The sequence below is a fragment of the Quercus suber genome, unplaced genomic scaffold (genome assembly GCF_002906115.3).
Source record: "Quercus suber isolate HL8 unplaced genomic scaffold, Cork oak 2.0 scaffold_219, whole genome shotgun sequence".
Lineage (NCBI taxonomy): Eukaryota > Viridiplantae > Streptophyta > Magnoliopsida > Fagales > Fagaceae > Quercus > Quercus suber.
In genome coordinates this window covers 846,358-865,623 of record NW_027069677.1, presented here as the reverse complement: position 1 = coordinate 865,623, position 19,266 = coordinate 846,358, and the positions used below count along the sequence as shown (strand labels likewise).

Below are 19,266 nucleotides of genomic sequence, written 5' to 3'. Positions count from 1 at the left end.
TCTTTTTATAGAGAAATAGGTTTGGGCGTGTTTTTATATATCCTTCATAATTGTATTATCATGAAGCAGGTCCAATAGATTTAGATTGGTACTACCAATTCTCAAAGTATGAGTGTTTAATGTGTTATTAATTTCATCTCATTGGCTTCTGCATATGACAACAAAATTAAAAATAATTAAATTGTAACATGTATAGTAAAATTGGACTCCAATTTTAGATTCTAATTGAACAATTGGAATGATAATATATGATAGTAACAACAATAGGAAAATTCAAATAAAATTTCGGATTAAATTGTAACAATCTGAATAAAAAATTACAGTAGAAAGACAAGGAAGTAACTTAACACCAACATTTAAAAATCAAATTGGACACATAGTACAAAACTAAACTAAAATTAGAAATTAATTTGATTCGATTTGAATTCTAAAATTGAACTTCAACTTAATAAGATACATGACACAAAATTGAAGTCAAATTTATAATCTAATTAATTTTTTTTTTTGAGTTTTGATTAGGACAAGTGGCGCAAAATTGAGAATCCAATTGAAATCTAATTGGATTTTCTCTCTGCTTCACCTATTATTATATATATAGATATATATGATTATATTTTTGTCACTTTTAACAAATTAACAAAATCTTAATCTAGGCACACTAAAAACTATTAAAAAATAAGAACTGGTCATTGAGCTTGGAATCTTCTTGAAGGCGCCAATGAAGCGCTAATGTATGAGGGTGTGAAGTAAGGAAGAGTATGATTGAACATTGTGTTTGAACCCGGCCTTGCTCTAAGAAATCCGTAAGGAAGAGGAGAGGGCAGTATGTGGATCTAGTTGGTAGAGGTTGAGAGAGAAAGAGACATGGAATGATGATATGGAATTAGGAGGAGATGATGTTTTACTTTTATAGTCTTTTTCGTTGGACTCCTTAGTTCTGATTGTGAGATTAGAAGAGTTCCAGACTTTATTGAGATCACCATAAAAGTGTGCAGGTAAGATGTTCTTACTTAGGCCAATAAGTATTATTATTGTGGTTTTCTTGGCTTCCGTGTTAAATGTTAATGAATCATTTATTTGGGCACAAAAATTAAAAAAATTAGATAAGATACATGACACAAAATTGGAGTCAAATTTATAATCTCCATAAAAGTGTGCAGGTAAGATGTTCTTGCTTAGGTCAATGAGCATTATCATTATAGTTTTCTTGGCTTCCATGTTAAATGTTAATGCATCATTTATTTGGGCACAAAAATTAGAAAATTTAGATAAGATACATGACACAAAATTGAAGTCAAATTTATAATCTTTTTTTTTTTTTTTTTTTTTGAGTTTTGGTTAGGACAAGTGGCTCAAAATTGAGAATCCAATTGAAATCTAATTGAATTTTCTCTCTGCTTCACCTATTATTATATATATATTAGTAAAGTTTTTTATAATTGAATAAGAGATTCAAGATTCAATTTCTGCCTATAACAAAAATTGATTGGTGTTTTGATTTGATGATGCAATTATCATAAGCAGACGTCATAGGTTATTAAATAAAAATTAATTTTCAATGATTCGTTTGAAATTTAAGATGCAATTTTAACTTAATACAAATCATTTGCCCCACTCTTAATGTTCTATTTTATGCTCCTCTAATGCTTGTCACACAATCTGTTCTTCTTCTTTTTCTTTTTTTCTTTTTGGTAAAGCAACTAAAGTTTAAAAATGTAAGAAAATTAAAAGTAAAAATAAATAAAAATAAAGATTCATAATATACTATAACTGATTGAGTATAAGTAGAACAATTAACGTGGGACAAAGATTTTTATTCCGTAACATAGAGCCACAAATTAATATGAAATATTATTAAAAAAAATTCATGTTTATACTTCAAATTTTTTTTTTCCCTTTTTTTTTTCTACTACTTTTGGTTTGAACTGGCGAGCAAGATTAGTTGGGAGAAGTTACATTATCTAAACATGCATCTACCGAAAAGACATCAAACGTAGATGGTAGAGAAATCCCTGTTTAAATTCGTCATGAAGCTGATGACTTCCCTTAAAATAGAAAAGTAAAACCGATGATTCTTAGAATAATTGCATTAATTTTCCCCAGTCTTCTCCGTGTGATTTATGCTCAAAAGTCAATACGCATTGGAAGAAAAATAGTGAATCAATCGAATTTTCAATTTTTTAATTCACCCATAATTAAAAAACAATATTATTGCATCCTCAGGTGAACATCTCAATAAGGTATATAATGTTTGGGGTGCATGAAACTAGACACTCACAATAATAATTAACAAAGTATAAGAGTTGATTCACATACCTATGAGAAAGAAAGAGATGTCAGTCTATGTTTTGGAGAAATTAAAATATATCTATAAGAGTTTATTCATATACATCTGTATAGTAATTAACAAAGTATATATGATTACAAATTGGTCTAATAATTCTCACACTATAAAATAAAAGAAAACTTTTTTATTGCATTGTGTTTTCATACATATAACACCTCGACTACAAAATATATTATGTTATACTACAAAAAACTTCTAATTTAAAACATAATTTAAAATAACACATTGACTTTTGAATAATATAAAATAATATATATTAATTCAATAATTATCTAAAAAAAATAATCATATCAAATTTTTCTACGTATCGCATAAGTCTACGACTAATTAATATTTGTATTAAAATATGAGACCCCTGCTTCCTCCCCTGCTAGTGCCTCTCCAATTCCTTTTGTGACTAATCACATCACACAGCGTATGAAACGAGTTTCTATCATCACTTGATGAAAAAAAAAAAAAGACAATATTTAATAATATTTTTTGAGTAATGCTAAAATTATAATTTTTGTCACAACTTTTATCATAATTTACTCACATTGCAAGTTATGAGTTGTAAAGTTGTAAACTCACATGAACTTACTACATTTTCTCCACCACTTATGAGCAAATTGTTATAAAAATTGTGCCAAAAGTTATGATGTATTTTTTATATTTCCCTGTAGCGTTCACGCATTTTTACCTGGAGCCACCGACTGTAGAGAAAGTGCACCCTTTGTCATATATTCTTCATTAATTAAAGTTTTGGTAACTGGATTATACTCTATATATATATATATATATATTTTGGAACCAAATCTGAAAACATTATAATCACAATGGAGATCAACACTTCAACAGTAGTTGCAGTTGCCACCTGTCCACAGCAAAATCCTCCCCCTGTTACCAAATAACAACAATATTAGAAAAAAAAAAAAACTGATATTCACGTTTCTTGGAAAGTCTTCTTTTGCTTTCTATTTACATATTTCTTATTTCTTTTTCCAATTATAGGACTGTAAGTCTATATAATATACCCTAAACCACATATGGGAAGAAGGTGATACGCAACATGGCATTATCAATGATTATAATAATCCTTCTGATTGAACATAATTAATTCCAGTGTTTTCTAAGTCCTCCCTGGAATTGCTTTCACAGGCATGTATAAGCTAACAAAAGTATGTATATAATTGCAAAAATGACGTGAAGAAATCATATACTAGTTCAAAAAAATTAACGCAGGTAAGCCTGCTCTAGATGATAATGTTTTGTTCGAACTATATGTATACATAAACACTACTTTCTGCAGCAGGCCTAATCTGGTAACTGGGAATCATGATTTTCAACACATATGCATATCTTGTATCATCTGTTTTCTTTATTGTCTTGTTTGCTCATGCAGGTATGCGCTTCCAGTTCAATAATGAACAGTATTTTTAAGATTTCATTATTCTCTTTTACTTACATTTTTCTGGTTCACTTTTTCACTGTTAATTTCAGAGGCATATGACCCTTTGGACCCTACTGGTAATATTACAATCAAATGGGATGTCATATCTTGGACCGCAGATGGTTATACGGTGAGTGTCATTTGATTTAACTAGTGTTTTCTTCCTTTCATGTTGCCAGTCAATTTGTAGCTCAAGTATAGCAAAGCACATATAGATAAAATTCAGCATCTCTATCTTGAAAACAATAACCAATTAAGCTTTAGTCCCAAATGCTATTGTAGATTAAGGATCTTTAACATTCTAATAATAGTAAGGGTTGACCACACTTTTTTTTCCTTCGGTTATTCTATTCTATTCTATTCAAAATCATATTTTTGGTTATATCTTAAATGACATATTCTAATTTTTTGTCTCCCTCTACTTTTTGTTATTCCCTCAACTGGAAGCTATAATGCTTGTATTATATATGCCCTGAACAAAAAAACAAAATGTTAAAACGATTTAGAATGTTTTGTAGGATTGAGTAGAAGAGAGATAAAAGAATGAAAAGGAAAATTTTTAAGTTTACAGTAATCACCAAAAACAATTCTTTGTCGAAAAAGTTCAAGCAAACAATGTATCTCAATCACAAAACAATGGTTTTTCAGGCAACAGTGACAATGACCAACTACCAGATGTACCGGCACATTATGAGCCCTGGTTGGACCATGGGATGGACATGGGCTAAGAAAGAAGTGATATGGTCCATGCTGGGTGCAGAAGCCACAGAGCAAGGAGACTGTTCCAAGTATAAGGGAAACATCCCTTACTGTTGTGAGAAGAAACCTACCATTTTGGACTTGCTCCCAGGTGCCCCTTACAACCAACAAGTTGCCAATTGCTGTAAGGGTGGTGTTGTGCCGTCATGGGGACAAGATCCTTCAGCTGCTATCTCATCCTTTCAGCTCACTGTTGGGAGTTCTGGTACATCTAGTAAGACTGTGAAATTGCCTAAGAATTTCACTTTGAATGGTCCAGGGCGAGGCTACACTTGCAACCAACCGGTTACCGTGACACCCACACGTTTCCTCAGTTCTGATGGTCGTCGACAAACTCAAGCACTCAGTAAGTGGGCATTGATTCTCTCACACTCGTTAGTTAAGCGTATATCTATACACACCATCTATTTCGCGTTTTAAATGTTGACATTGAAACAATTTTTTCCGATTTTGGGTTCATGATACATAGTTTGATGATTTTGTGTGAAAACTAGCACCTCAATTCTTCAAATTGTATGTCTTAACGTAATTTTATTTCTTATTTGAAGTGACATGGAATGTGGTATGCACCTACTCGCAGTTCCTAGCTTCTCCAAGCCCAACCTGTTGTGTCTCGATGTCATCTTTCTATAACTCAACGATAGTTACGTGTCCAACTTGTGCTTGTGGATGCCAGAACAGAGAAAATTGCATCACGTAAGCCTCCTTTCCCATCTCAAACATACAAATCTACTCACATATATAGGTTTATATGGTATAAAAGAATTCAACCACTCACTGTTACCTAACAAGTTGACTATTTTTTTTATTTTCTTTTTGCTAAACAAGTTGACTAATAAATCATTTGAATTTTCACATATTATTTTAATATAATTATAAAATTAAAATAAAATATGATGCGTGAATCATTTATAATAATAAGATTAAAAATAAATATCACATATGCATAGCTTTGCTGATATATCATTCTCATTAAGGTGTTCACGACATTACATAAGAATATTCAACATACATCTCAATCAATAGAGCAAACACACTAACATGCTGCCCTCAAGATATAATAACTCAACCACGTTACACCATAGAGTGAAAGCTACCTAAAAAGACATTCTTCTTTACACACAAAATAACAATGACATTCCATATTTTCTTTTTCAAGAGTGGAAATGCTTCTTTATATAAAGCTAAAATAATCTAAAGTCATAGAGAAATCATACACAAAATAATGAAGAATAAATCACAAGACAGTGGAGTTATTGGGATATTAGATATTTTGTAACAACTATTTTTATTTTTATTATTTATGAATCAACTATTTATATATGTTAATGAGCTATATATAGTATATTTCATAATAAATTTTGCAACAACAATATTATGAACATAATTATAATACAAATATATATATATATATATATTTGTATTAAAATACACCAACAACCTCACACTTATTTTAGTAAAAACATAAGATTGATCATTGTGCCTCATAAACATGTGGCCTGGATTGAACCTTACTTAGTAAAATATGGTTTTCAAACACCAGCATCATGTTGTAAGCCACTAGCAAATCTCGTCATACTTTAGAATGATTGTTATTATCCATAAACTTTCAATTTCATATGATTTGTTAGAAATATAGGGTAATTAAAAAATGGTAATTCGTTGTTAATTAATAAGATATTAAAGAATATCTAACACATTTCCCATACAAAAATGAACACCCTATCCCATTTCAATAGGCCATAGATATTTTATTGCTAGGTTTTAGGATATATAGGAAACCCCTCATGCTTTTAACCCTAGGCTGTTAACGAATATTTTAATTGGCCTCCCCACCAAGATCATCCTTCATTAGCTATGACACCAAGTGCATACATTTTCCCAAGGGTTTTACAACAATTAAAGAATGCCTCCATAATAACAATTACAGAATGCCCAATCTATGCTTGTATCTCACTATTAATTTCTTATCTATGTTACTATCACATTTTTTGTGTTTATCTAAAGTGACACTCTATATATATATATATATATACTTCTAATGAGTGACAAGGCTCCTCTATATAGATTTAAAATACTTACATTTTAAAGAAAATTTTAATCACAAAATAATGGAGAATAAATGACAAGATAATGGGATTGGTGGGGGTATATATATTAATTTTTGATAGTTGGGAGAGATGAATTTTGATTTTAGACGTTTTTGTTGAAATATCATAAGATACTAATTAAGCTACAAAGCTCTTAACAATATATAAATATTTTGTAACAACTATTCGTTTGAATGGCTACAATATGATCATAATAAATTTCGTAACTAAAACACTACGGTCATAATTATTATTATTATTATTATTATTATTATTATTATTATTATAAACTAGTGTATAACCCGTGCATATACATAGGTACATTTTAAAAAAAAAATCACAATTATATATGGACTTTTTGATTTTTGCACCCAATAATTCACTTATCACAAAAATAAAAAAAAAAATTAGATAGAACATGTGGCACAAAATTGAACTTTAATTGAAATCCTATTTAGAATCTTATTGGATTTAGACTCTTCGATTTTTATACCTAATTAGCCTGTAACTTCATGCATATGTATAAATACACTTAAAAATATATAATAAAATGCAAAATATAATTTCTATATATATAATTGGGAGCAATTTGGGTCCAGTGTCTAGTGGCATTGGACCCGTTGAGATGGTGACATTTGTCCATTTTTGAACACTTGTCACAATCTAACTGGGTCCAGTGCACTAGAAGCATTGGACTTAATCCAGACCCTATATAATTTAAATACTATTGATAGTCATTTTTATATTTTGTTAACTTTTTAAAAAATTTTGTAAAGATAATATTTGGTATAAAATGTAAATTTTCCATTTTTTTAATTATTATTAAGCATTTTTTTTTAACGATTTATTTATTCTAGAGTCTTTGGTTTTTGTACTTAATAACTCACTTGGATGAATATTTACGACGTGGTCCCACATTTAATTCTAAAATTAAGAAATAAAACTCTTTAAAAATAAATAATTTAGAACACATGCTGCAAAATTGAAACTCTAATTTGGAATTTTAATTTGAGTTTTTCTCAGCTTCACCTATTATTATATATATAGATTAGTGTATAATCCGTATATATGCATGGTACAATTAAAAAAAATTACAATTACACACATATATAGATTCAAATTACTCTCATATATAGATTCAAATTACTCTCTCTCTCTCTCTCTCTCTCTCTCTCTCTTTATTTTTTTAATTTCTTTTGAATAGACACATGAGTTTACTCTTTCTTTCTTTTTTTCTTTTTTTTATTGAGTTTTTTTTATGATTTAATTATATTAGACTCTTCAATTTTTATTGAGTTTTTTTTTATGATTTAATTATATTAGACTCTTCAATTTTTACACCTCGTTAACTCACTTAGAACAAAAGTTTAAAAAAAAATTTAAATTGGACACGTGGTGCAAAATTAGACAACAATTAGAATCCAATTTAAAACCTAAAATTAAAAAAATTAAATGTGATATAGTGCAAAATTAGACTCCAATTTAAAATTTAATTAAACTTTCTCAAAGTTTTTACTTTAACTATATATAGATTTTTATTAAAATGCACCGACACACCAATATAGGCCAAGTTGATTCTAATATATTTTTCATTGGTGACAACGTCATTTTTTAATCTTAACAGAGGTTGGAAAATGTCATATTCTTATTGACACCCCCAAACAGTCAGAGTTTAAGGGTTACTTTAGAGTGTGAAATAGAAAGACTTTTGCTATTACTGAAATCTTAAAATTTCATCTGCATTAATATGTGACAACGTCATTTTTTAATCTTAACAGAGGTTGGAAAATGTCATATTCTTATTGACACCCCCAAACAGTCAGAGTTTAAGGGTTACTTTAGAGTGTGAAATAGAAAGACTTTTGCTATTACTGAAATCTTAAAATTTCATCTGCATTAATAATCATGTCACATCTTCGAGTACAACATAAAAAACAATAAAATATTTGAAACTGTTGGACAATCATTCAGAAATGATATAAAATTCGAAACCTTATAAAGATTCCGTGTTCGTGCATTTTGGATGCATAATTGAACTCCAATTTAAAATCTTATTAGACTTTCTTTGAAGTTTGGCTTTAACAATATATAGATTTTTATTAAAATGCACCGACACTCCAATATAAGCCCCAAGTTGATTCTAATATGTAGATTTGTGACAATGTCATTTTTTAATCTTCTACGCCTTGTGACAGAGCTTGGAAAAAGTCATTCTTATTGACACCCCCAAACAGAAAGACTTTTGATACCCTTTAAATTACTGAAAATTTGAAACTTCATCTGCATTAATAATCATGTCACATCTTTGAGTAAAACATAAAAAACAATAAAATCTTTGAAACTGTTGGACAATCATTCAGAAATGATATGAAATTGGAAACTTTATAATAGTTTGTTTTTTGTTTTCTCTAAAAGTGACTCAAAGATTCAGAGCATTGTGGGAGCAAACACAACAACCAATGGGCCATTACTACAGTGCACACAGCACATGTGCCCAATAAGGGTGCATTGGCATGTGAAGCTAAACTATGTTTCGTATTGGCGTGTGAAGATGAGCATCACCAACTTCAACTACGGACTTAACTACACACAGTGGACCCTTGTTGTTCAGCATCCAAATCTCAACAATGTCACTCAAGTTTTTAGCTTTAATTACCAGCCGCTCATGCCATACAAATCCACAAGTAAGCCCAACATGACTCTCAAGTCTTAACTATATTGTGAAACACACAAGCAGATTTTGGAAATTGTTCTTTGGTAGTAAAATATGTTGGAAAAACTACCCACTTCTTGGTGAGAGTAAAGCCGCTGGTTAACACAAAAGTAGGGGCTGTTTAGCCACAACAAATACCAAGGTTAAACTAGCAAGATATGTAATATGGAATCTAAAAGAGACAAATTATCAAACAGGTAGAGGAGAATCTGTGATTGTGCTAGAATTTCCTTTCCCATGGACCAAAAATAAGAAATGAACCCTTATGGGCCTAGACCAGATAAGGCCCAACAAAATACCCCTTTCAAGACGGGAATGATGTCCTCCCTTTTAAATACTTCAATTTTAATCAAGAAGACACGTGACCTTTAAAAAATTCATTGGTCTTAAAAAGAAAACCCATGTAAACCACACAATCAATTAAATGGCACTTGTCTCACATATGCAATTGTAATATTTGCCCACTTAAATTTGAGACTAAATTACAAATTACATCCTTTAACTTTGACCAAAATTTAATTTAATTCTCTAACTATACTTTGTTCAATTAAATTCTTTAACTTTCAAGTATATTTAATTCAAGCCTCTTGTTAGTCAATGTCAAAAAAGCTCCTTAGGGACCCTATTAACAACAACGTAATGTTTTGCCAAATCCATGGTTTAGATAGTCTCTCATGGAGCTTTTTTGATCGAGATTAATTAGAAGTCTGAATTGAATAAACTTGATAGTTAGGTAACTTAATTGGACTAAAATGAAATTAGAAGATTGAATTAAATTTTGGTCAAAGTTAGGGGTGCAATTTATAATGTTGCTTAAATTTTAAGGACAGACTGTTTTAGTGAGTTATTTCCCATTAACAAACGGAACCTTAGGCTACTCTTAACACCATTTTGAAAATGCAGATGACACTGGCATGTTTTATGGCTTAAAATTCTACAATGACCTGCTAATGGAAGATGGGCCAAATGGTAATGTCCAGTCAGAGATGCTTCTTGAGAAAGACATGAACACATTCACTTGGGAAAATGGGTGGGCTTTCCCTAGGAAAGTCTACTTCAATGGTGATGAATGTGTGATGCCCCCTCCTGATTCATACCCTATGCCACCCAACTCTGCTAATGCTAATCCCATTGCATCGTCAACATTGTCTGCCTTTGTACTTCTAATATTGCTGGTGTTTTGGTGATTATTTGACTAACAGAAGAGGAAAAATAAAGAGGGGCCCAGAGTATTTTCAAGGACAAGTGCAATTTTCACCAACAGGTATGTTCCCATTTATAGTTGGGCAAAGAATAGAAAGGGATGAGGTACTGTGTTGACTTAGAAGGGCAATGTTCTAGTAACATGTGAAAGTCATTGCATACTATGAAAGACAGATTATGAATCTCAACCAATAATAATAATAATTTTTTTATGTGATATTGGGTATTTGTTTTGCTTAGACCTATTGATAAGTGACGCAATTTTGTCCATAAGTAAACGGTTGAGCATATCTGACGTATTGTAGATAAAAATCTTTATTAAGCAGCATCTTTTTAAAATCATCACCAACCCACCTGATGTTAACCATTTACCAGATTTGATTGTCATCTTGGTGAGCTTGTTTTATCACTTCATTCAATTGAGGGGTGGTTACGCATACTAAACAATAAAAATAAAATAAAAAAACATGACAAATTAATACTTGTTTTATTTTTAATTTAATGTATTATTTTTAAAATTAAAAAATTAAAAGTTTCCAAAACTACTCTTCTTAAGGCAAATAAAAGCAAAAAGGAAGAGAGTATTTCACTTTCAATTTTCAAATAATGTAAAGAGTAATTTAGAAGATATGAAAATTGTTTCAATTGGCTTTCAATAGTAGACAGTATATTGGGATATCATAAAAATGGAATCTAGGCAAACAAAATGGGAGGAGGGAGTATATGAGAACATTTTTCATTATTATAATTCGAAAGTTGGGGGTGGGGATTAGATTTCGATGTCTCCATTGAAAATACAAGAAAATGTCAACTAGTTGAACTACAAGGCTCTTAGTAAAGAGAGAGTATGTGAGAACCTTTTTTTATTTTTATTTTTTATAATTTGATAGTTGGGGTAGGGGATTAGAACCAGATGTCTTCACTAAAAATACTATAGGATGCCAATTAGTTGAGCTACAAGGCTCTTGGTAAGTATACATGGACTTTGATAATTCATGCCGCAAGTTAGAATTTGATGGCCCAATGGGACCAAATTGTAAGCTATAGTCTCAGGTGGATTGGTTAATAACGGGAAGGCAGTGGAAAGAAAAGAAAACGTGCCCTTAGAGCAGTCCAATACTGACATGTGCTTGAGCTCACATGGACTTGAGCACATCTTGGCTTAAGCACCAGTGACAACCAATGTGAAAGACCTGATGGTTGAGCTGTTGCGTTCAAACCTCTTATAATCTCCCGCCAGCTTTTCCATCATTCCTCTCTAAAGTCTTGCTTCAAGATGCAGAAACTTCAACACACAAAAATAAAATGAATAAGGTGTGTATGTGTCTATAGAGAGAGTGAGAGAGAAAAAAAAAATACAAATATAAGATGAGATGAGAATATCACATAAAGTACCTAACAACCAGTAGGTGAGAAATTTTCAGGCACTCACTTTCAAGTAGTGCCTCTATTCCTTTTAACAAAGGAGTACCACATACTACTTTGAGTTCTCCCAGGACAGTTTGTGATCTGGTGAACTTCAGGCAATGGAATTCAATAACCACACAGACCCGATTGAGGAAAGTATGTTAGACGCCAGAGATTGTTCTCAAAGGCGGCAATGCTATGTGTTTCCAGAGCTGAAGTTCATGATCTTGGCTGTTTTATATGTCATGATGTTCTCTCCCACAGGTAAATTCTTGCTACTGAACTTGTAAATTAGAATTATTTTCTATTAATGGTCTGTCTGTGTGTTTGATTATTTTTTGCTATTGTTTGTGTAATTTCAGAGGCATATGATCCCTTGGATCCAACTGGAAATATAACAATCAAATGGGATGTAATGTCTTGGACGCCTGATGGTTATGTGGTGAGTGTCACCCCAATGTTCACAATGTTATCATTTTTTTTTTCTCTGGACTCGCAAATGCAAAACCTCTTTAAATAAATATACAAAAACTCCTTATGGTTGCTCATAAAGCATGGTGTTTGATATAAACTTGAGGAAAATCTATCTTCTTTTTCCTGTCCATAATGCAAGTGTATCTGAAATCACTGAATTTTATGAATCATTATAATACTCTGTCTGACTTATCCAACTTATACAGAGTAGTCCAACTCTTTTCAGTCAAAAAAAAAAGACATCAAATTATTAATACATTTCAAGCAATGGACTTTAGCCACTATGTGAATTTTACTAGCATAGCAGTTTTAACTTTGAAGTAGAAGTAAAAGGTTCACAATCCTAACTTCATATAAATTCAAGTTTCATAACTCCACATGTTTCCATGTTTATTGTCGTATTTTTTGCTAACAACCAGTCTCAATCCCGTAAAAATAAGTGTTGCAATAGGTTGATAGCCAACATAAAATTTAGTTACTTTTTTATGATTGGATCTTTGTACAAATACAAGTTAGGGCATTCCTTAGTGTATGTGATAAATCTTGATTAATCTATTGATAATCTATAACTGCCTCCAAAATTTCTGTGTCTAAAGACTTTGTTATTATTATTATTGTTGATTTTCCTTTTCATATGCAAATCAAAGAGGGCTGTAAAGAGAGAATGGAAACAATAGAAAGAGAAAATATCAAGAACATATATCTCACCTTTTTTTTAGGCAATAAATATCATATATATCCATCTATTAATGAATTATACAGGCTGCAGTGACAATGAACAACTTTCAAATGTATCGGGGAATCATGAACCCTGGCTGGACTTTAGGATGGTCTTGGGCTAAGAAAGAAGTAATCTGGACAATGGTAGGAGCTCAAACCACAGAGCAAGGAGACTGCTCCAAGTTCAAAGGAGGTGTACCTCACTGCTGTAAGAGGACTCCCACGGTTGTTGACTTGCTCCCTGGAGTTCCTTACAATCAACAGTTCACCAATTGCTGCAAAGGTGGTGTGTTGGGAACTTGGGGGCAGGACCCCTTAAGTGCAGTCTCTGCCTTTCAGGTGAGTGTTGGACTCGCTGGCACTTCTAATAAGACAGTTAAGCTTCCCAAGAACTTCACTTTGCTTGGTCCAGGACCAGGGTACACTTGTGGCCCTGCAAAGATTGTGCCATCCACAGTCTTCCTCACCTCTGATAAAAGGAGGAAAACTCAAGCACTTAGTGAGTTTCTATTATCCTTCAGTCTTTTGAATATCTTATTAAACAGATACTTATGGAGGTTTTGTATCATTTTCATCATATTATTGAATGTTTTTTGTATGCAGTGACATGGAATGTGACATGCACTTATTCTCAATTTCTTGCCTCTAAGAATCCTAGCTGTTGTGTTTCCTTTTCATCCTTCTACAATCAAACAATCACCCCCTGCCCATCTTGTGCTTGTGGTTGCCAGAACAAGAAAAATTGTATCAAGTAAGCTCCTCATTACTTCATCAGCATGCAATGATGCACACATATGCATACTTGTAAACATACTGTATTAGTTAAGAATGTTACTGATCTAGGGCATAATATAAGTGTAACTCTTGTTTTTGAATCCTGGAAATACAGGAGCGATTCAAAGCTACTACGTAGGGCAGGAATAAACACTCCTAAAAAGGATAATACACCATTGTTACAGTGCACACATCATATGTGCCCCATACGTGTACACTGGCATGTAAAGCTCAACTATAAGGACTATTGGCGTGTGAAGGTTGCCGTCACTAATTTTAACTACCGGCTGAACTACTCACAATGGACACTCGTGGCACAGCATCCCAATCTCAACAATGTCACCCAAGTCTTTAGCTTTGATTACAAGCCTCTTGTCGCCTATGAATCCATAAGTGAGTGCCTACAAATACAGTGCTTGTTTAGTCATTGGTGTTGGTGTTCCAGAAATTAAGTTCTAACGTGTATGTCTTATTGACTTGTGTATGCAGATGATACTGGTATGTTCTTTGGCATGAAATTCTACAATGACCTATTAATGGAAGCTGGGCCCCTAGGAAATGTCCAATCTGAAGTGCTTCTCCGGAAAGACAAGGACACATTCACATTCAAGCAAGGATGGGCATTTCCTCGGAAAGTTTACTTCAATGGCGATGAATGTATGCTTCCTCCACCCGATACCTATCCATTTCTACCAAACTCTGCTTATGCAAATCCAATTGCAACTCCAACAGTGGCAGCCTTCCTATTATTACTACTGTCCATATGGTGATCACACTTCTATGGGAGGTACAAATGCTTTCTTGAAATTTTTGAGATAGATAAAGCTAGATGGCTTTGAGGCTTGGCCATCAGTGATAGCAGGTACATACATTGTCAATTCTAGTACTAGAAGATATTGTTTGGCGTGCGATAATTCAGTTGGATGTTTTAGGTTGGACGAATGAGCTTATCAATGAGCAAACGACACCTGAAACTCCAAAAAAAAAAAAAAAAAAAAAAAACCCATGGTTTTGAGTTGGTCCATGGTTCACCAATGTAACTAAAAAGTGTTGCTTTGCCAATTTGTCTCTCTTGCTACTCTAAACCATACAAACATTGTAAGTTCATTTGCTGTTCCTTTTTCTTATGTAGCATAAGAATCATGTATTTGGAACCCATAACAGATATGAATACATCAAGTGATTTCTTCTCCAAATATCTTATTACAATGCTCAGCACATATTTTTGTGGACATTCTACAACAAAACATCAAGTGTATGATATAAATAAAGCACCAGCTAATCTAAACAAAAATGCTAGTAAAGTCTAATCCCCAATAAATATAAAAACAGATAACAGAGCAGACTTTTGCAGTGAGAAGCCGTAGTGCACCTAAACCCCACTTGTATTGCTAGAACTTCTAGTACCAACACATTCAACCCCATCAGCTGGACTGCCATAAGCTTTGTTGCAGTCCAAACCATATGGAAATTCTAGCATGTTCTAGATCAACAGACAGCATTTGTAAATTTCCCCAGGCATAACTCACTACGCAAAAGCCAATAAGAATACCAAAGATGACAGGATGGTAAATGCTGAATGAAGTAGAGAAGAAATTGGCCGGGAACCAGCATTTGGCAACCATGGGTAGGCATCTGGAGGTGGCATGACACAGTTATCACCATTAAAATAAATCCTTCGTGGGAAAGCCCATCCCTTTTCAAAAGTAAAAGTTGACTGGTCCTTGCGGAATAGGAGCTCTGACTGCACATTCCCATATGGTCCAGCTTCCGTGAGCAAATCATTGTAAAACTTGACTCCCCATAACATTGCAGTGTCATCTGTGAAACCAAAAGCCAAATTCCCAAAGATAAGAGAAATAGATTATATAAGTATTTAGGGGCTACTTCACATGACTAAATTTTGGCAAGGTATAACTTACTCAGGCCAGCATAAGGAGTCAAGGACTTGTAATTAAAGCTGAAAAGCTGGGTTACATTATCAAAGTTGGGATGTTGTACAACAAGATTCCATAGCGTGTAGTTCATTCTGTAATTGAAATTCGTGATCGTGATCTTCACCCTCCAGTACTCCTTGTAATTGAGTTTGACATGCCAATGGACTCGGATAGGACACATATGGCTGGTGCACTGGACCAGAGGTGCATTACTAGATTTTCCTGGACCCGATACAGCTGAAGCTAAATATGGAGAGTCGGGACTGCACGCATCACACAAAAAGGGAAAAATATCATGTTAAGCAACACATGAAGAAAATTTTGAAAGAAGAAAAATAAAAAGCAGTTTGAGAAATTCAACAAAAAGATAAAAAAGAGAACTTACTTCACACAACTCCCTGGTTCTGTTATATTGTTTTGACAGCCACAGGTGCAGGTTGGGCAATTTACTATTGTTTCATTATAGAAGGATGAGAGAGAAACACAACAAGTAGGTGTCTTTTGAGCCAAGAATTGTGAATACGTGCAAGTAACATTCCAGGTCACTGTCACAAGAGATGCAGGGCAAGGTAAGGTAAACAGTGTTTAATATTTTTTCATAGCCAAAAATTGTTTTAAAACACACAAATTTTTTTTAAAAGATGGCATTAATGGCAATTCTGCATCTTAAATCAACTTCCAATCCATTAGTGAAGTGTGAGTTCCCTAAGTATAAACATAATTTCATTACAGACGAGTACTAGAATCATGGAAAGTTCAGGAAAAATGCCTTAGGGACTGCAATTTGAGAATGTATCTCTGTTACTATGTTCCTTGAATTGCACAGAATGCAATTAGCACGCCATTACATCAAAATATTTTTCTTAAAATGGGATATCATGGTGCTGGCTTCGTTACAAGAAAAATATGCATGCAGTTATGCAGCTATAAATTATTCTAAAAGACTTTAGCAAGTAACTTACTCAAAGCTTGAGTGACCCTCCTTTTATCTGCTGTCAAATATTTACTTGATCTCACAATCTTTGCCGGTCCACAGGTATATCCAGGCCCTGGTGCTCTCAGGGTGAAGTTTTTAGGTAGTTTGACAGTTTTGTTAGTTGTTCCCGCAGCACCCACACTCACCTGGAATGAGCTTGCTGCATTGGCCGGGTCCTGGACCCATGAGCTTAATACTCCCCCTTTGCAGCAATTAGCAATCTGCTGGTTGTATGGAGTTCCCGGCAATAAATCCACAACTGTTGGATCCTTCTTACAGCAATGTGGAACGTTCCCTTTAAATCTTGAACAATCCCCTTGCTCTGTTGTTTGGCCCCCCATCATGCTCCATATTACTTCCTTCTTTGCCCATGTCCACCCCAGTGTCCACCCTGGTGCTTGAATATGGCGATATTGCTGGAAGTTATACATTGTAACAGTAGCCTGCTCAATCCAAAAGAGAAGAATATTGGTATAAATTGTTCCAAATTACAATGAATCCCACTTTGTAAAGTAGAAAGGTGATGAATGGATATGATATCTTGGAGCAGTAGCTTGAATATCAAATAAACAAGCCCCTTGCCTCAAGACTTAAAAACAACAAAAAAACCAACAAAAAAAAAGTACTATACACTGCACGCTATACTTACAACATAGCCATCTGGTGTCCAGCTTATTACATCCCATTTGATTGTGATATTTCCAGTTGGATCAAGTGCATCATAAGCTTCTGCAGCAACATCAAGAAAACAAAGTTAAGAAATTGAATTCTTAAGAGTTTCTACTCTCCACATAGTAACTTTCATACTCAATACCAATTCAATTTCCTTTCTCTAAAGTATGGCAAAACAAACTTATAACTTCAATATGGGATCACTGCACTTCATTGATTTTCCTAATATGAGATGGAACCGTAGCATTATGCAGAAATTGACTTTTGTACCTTCCTTGCCGTACAGATATTAGACACATGTGCTTTTTTGAGACCAATTAGTTGATCAAGCACATCAGAAATTTTTTGTTTAATATACAACCGAAATTCCTTAAATAAAATCATCTGTACCCTCTTTAGGTAATTTAATTTTAACACTAACAAACATTGAAAAAAATTATCAATAACTATCTCCTACACCTTATACTGCAAACCTCAGTCAAGAAAACCAAGTTTGTAATTACCAACAGTTACCTGATTTATCAACTTAAATGATCAAACAATGAAAGAGACTTAGAATTCCAATTGACTATATTTTTATCACTTGTTATATATGATAACACCCATTATCCAGTTTAATCAAAATGTTACAATTCCAAATACTAAGAGCAACATTTGACACTTATTTCTTCACTTCTCTCCAAAAACTATGAACAAAATGAAGAAAGGTTCAAATCCCGTCACAAGTTTCTCTACCAGTCAATCAATTATATGTTAAAACAGCTAAATTTCTGAAAAACGGTACAGATCTCTGGCAGATAAACAATACCCAGAAACAGAAAACAAGAGAAACACTTCCAAAGACACGAAATTTGTAAACATGGGACTGAGAGCAAGCAAGTTTGAAGGCACTGACCTGTTGAAGTAAAACTGGAGCAAATAAACAACACCACAAGCAGTACAGCAAAGCTACCGAGCTTTGTAATGGATCCAGAGGCTGATAAGGAGAGAAACTCCATGTTTTGATGCAAATGTTGTTGCTGATTGTGATGGTTAAAGCTATGGCTTAGCTCAAGATCTGCACAGGAAATGCAGAGAGAGAGAGAGAGACAGAGAGAGAAGTGGCCTTTTCTGTTTCACATGGGAAGTAAGCTATTGTGAGTTAAGTGGACTTTTATAAAGTCACTGTAATCACGGCTTTGTTGAGAGACATCCAGTTAAATGTTATTGTTTTGTCAATTACATGTAATGTTATAGTACAAGTGTACAACTATACCCTTGGATAGTTTAGCTGCGATAAATAATTTAGAGTTTAGACCAAAGAAAAAAAAATTAATAAATGGGTTTTGGCCATAGATGAGGAGGAGGATTTTTTATTTTTTATTTTTGGTTGAGAAACAGTACTCCGGAAATTTTAGGACTTAGTTTGAAGGTTTTCTTGATATAGAGGATTCAAGAGGCTTGTAACAATCAACATAGAGACGAATGAGCCAAGTTGATATTTTTTAGAATTATAACCACAAAGAATAGCTTTAGAGAAAAAGAAAGAGTGAATCAGGAGGAAAAATTGAATTAACTGTGATATGTAATATTTCTCTTACATAAATCCACCCCATATGAAAAGGTTTTTACATTAAAAAAAAAATTCATACCATAAGGTGTGACACTTTGATTATTATCTTCATATAGAGAGAGAAATTGAAAATTATATAAAAAAAAAAAAAAAAAAAAAGTGAGATTAGAACAAACAGATATGTAACACTGTAAAAGATATTACTGTCATTGT

General features: G+C 33.0%; 3 protein-coding genes across 3 annotated transcripts; 2 read left to right on the top strand and 1 right to left on the bottom strand.

The window, feature by feature from the left end:
* Positions 1 to 3,526: 3,526 nt before the first annotated feature.
* Positions 3,527 to 10,758, top strand: LOC112009799 (COBRA-like protein 4). Its single transcript, XM_024042136.2, has 6 exons — positions 3,527 to 3,728; positions 3,827 to 3,906; positions 4,425 to 4,881; positions 5,084 to 5,231; positions 9,041 to 9,309; positions 10,242 to 10,758. The coding sequence occupies exons 1-6, from the start codon at positions 3,662 to 3,664 to the stop codon at positions 10,523 to 10,525; spliced, it is 1,305 nt and encodes a 434-aa protein (XP_023897904.1). The 5' UTR covers positions 3,527 to 3,661; the 3' UTR covers positions 10,526 to 10,758.
* A 524-nt stretch (positions 10,759 to 11,282) lies between these two features.
* On the top strand, positions 11,283 to 15,112 carry LOC112009789 (COBRA-like protein 4). Its single transcript, XM_024042126.2, has 6 exons — positions 11,283 to 12,212; positions 12,311 to 12,390; positions 13,185 to 13,641; positions 13,746 to 13,893; positions 14,032 to 14,309; positions 14,406 to 15,112. Exons 1-6 carry the CDS (start codon positions 12,068 to 12,070, stop codon positions 14,684 to 14,686), a joined length of 1,389 nt encoding a protein of 462 aa, XP_023897894.1. The 5' UTR covers positions 11,283 to 12,067; the 3' UTR covers positions 14,687 to 15,112.
* On the bottom strand, positions 15,080 to 18,656 carry LOC112009790 (protein COBRA). Its single transcript, XM_024042128.2, has 6 exons — positions 18,397 to 18,656; positions 17,479 to 17,558; positions 16,816 to 17,272; positions 16,239 to 16,398; positions 15,839 to 16,116; positions 15,080 to 15,737 (listed from the first exon to the last, which is right to left on the bottom strand). The coding sequence occupies exons 1-6, from the start codon at positions 18,497 to 18,499 to the stop codon at positions 15,445 to 15,447; spliced, it is 1,371 nt and encodes a 456-aa protein (XP_023897896.1). The 5' UTR covers positions 18,500 to 18,656; the 3' UTR covers positions 15,080 to 15,444.
* Between the last annotated feature and the right edge of the window lie 610 nt (positions 18,657 to 19,266).

Bases quoted from the DNA above. Each gene is read 5' to 3' on its own strand.
- LOC112009789 (XM_024042126.2), top strand. From the start codon at position 12,068: ATGGAATTCAATAACCACACAGACCCGATTGAGGAAAGTATGTTAGAC. The intron at 13,642-13,745 runs GTGAGTTTCTAT...TTTTGTATGCAG, and splicing joins GAGGAAAACTCAAGCACTTA to TGACATGGAATGTGACATGC. The intron at 14,310-14,405 runs GTGAGTGCCTAC...TTGTGTATGCAG, and splicing joins TGTCGCCTATGAATCCATAA to ATGATACTGGTATGTTCTTT.
- LOC112009799 (XM_024042136.2), top strand. From the start codon at position 3,662: ATGATTTTCAACACATATGCATATCTTGTATCATCTGTTTTCTTTATT. The intron at 3,729-3,826 runs GTATGCGCTTCC...TGTTAATTTCAG, and splicing joins TGTCTTGTTTGCTCATGCAG to AGGCATATGACCCTTTGGAC. The intron at 5,232-9,040 runs GTAAGCCTCCTT...TTTCTCTAAAAG, and splicing joins AACAGAGAAAATTGCATCAC to TGACTCAAAGATTCAGAGCA.
- LOC112009790 (XM_024042128.2), bottom strand. From the start codon at position 18,499: ATGGAGTTTCTCTCCTTATCAGCCTCTGGATCCATTACAAAGCTCGGT. The intron at 17,559-18,396 runs GTCAGTGCCTTC...ATGTTGCTGCAG, and splicing joins CTCCAGTTTTACTTCAACAG to AAGCTTATGATGCACTTGAT. The intron at 16,399-16,815 runs GTAAGTTACTTG...CTCTTGTGACAG, and splicing joins GAGGGTCACTCAAGCTTTGA to TGACCTGGAATGTTACTTGC.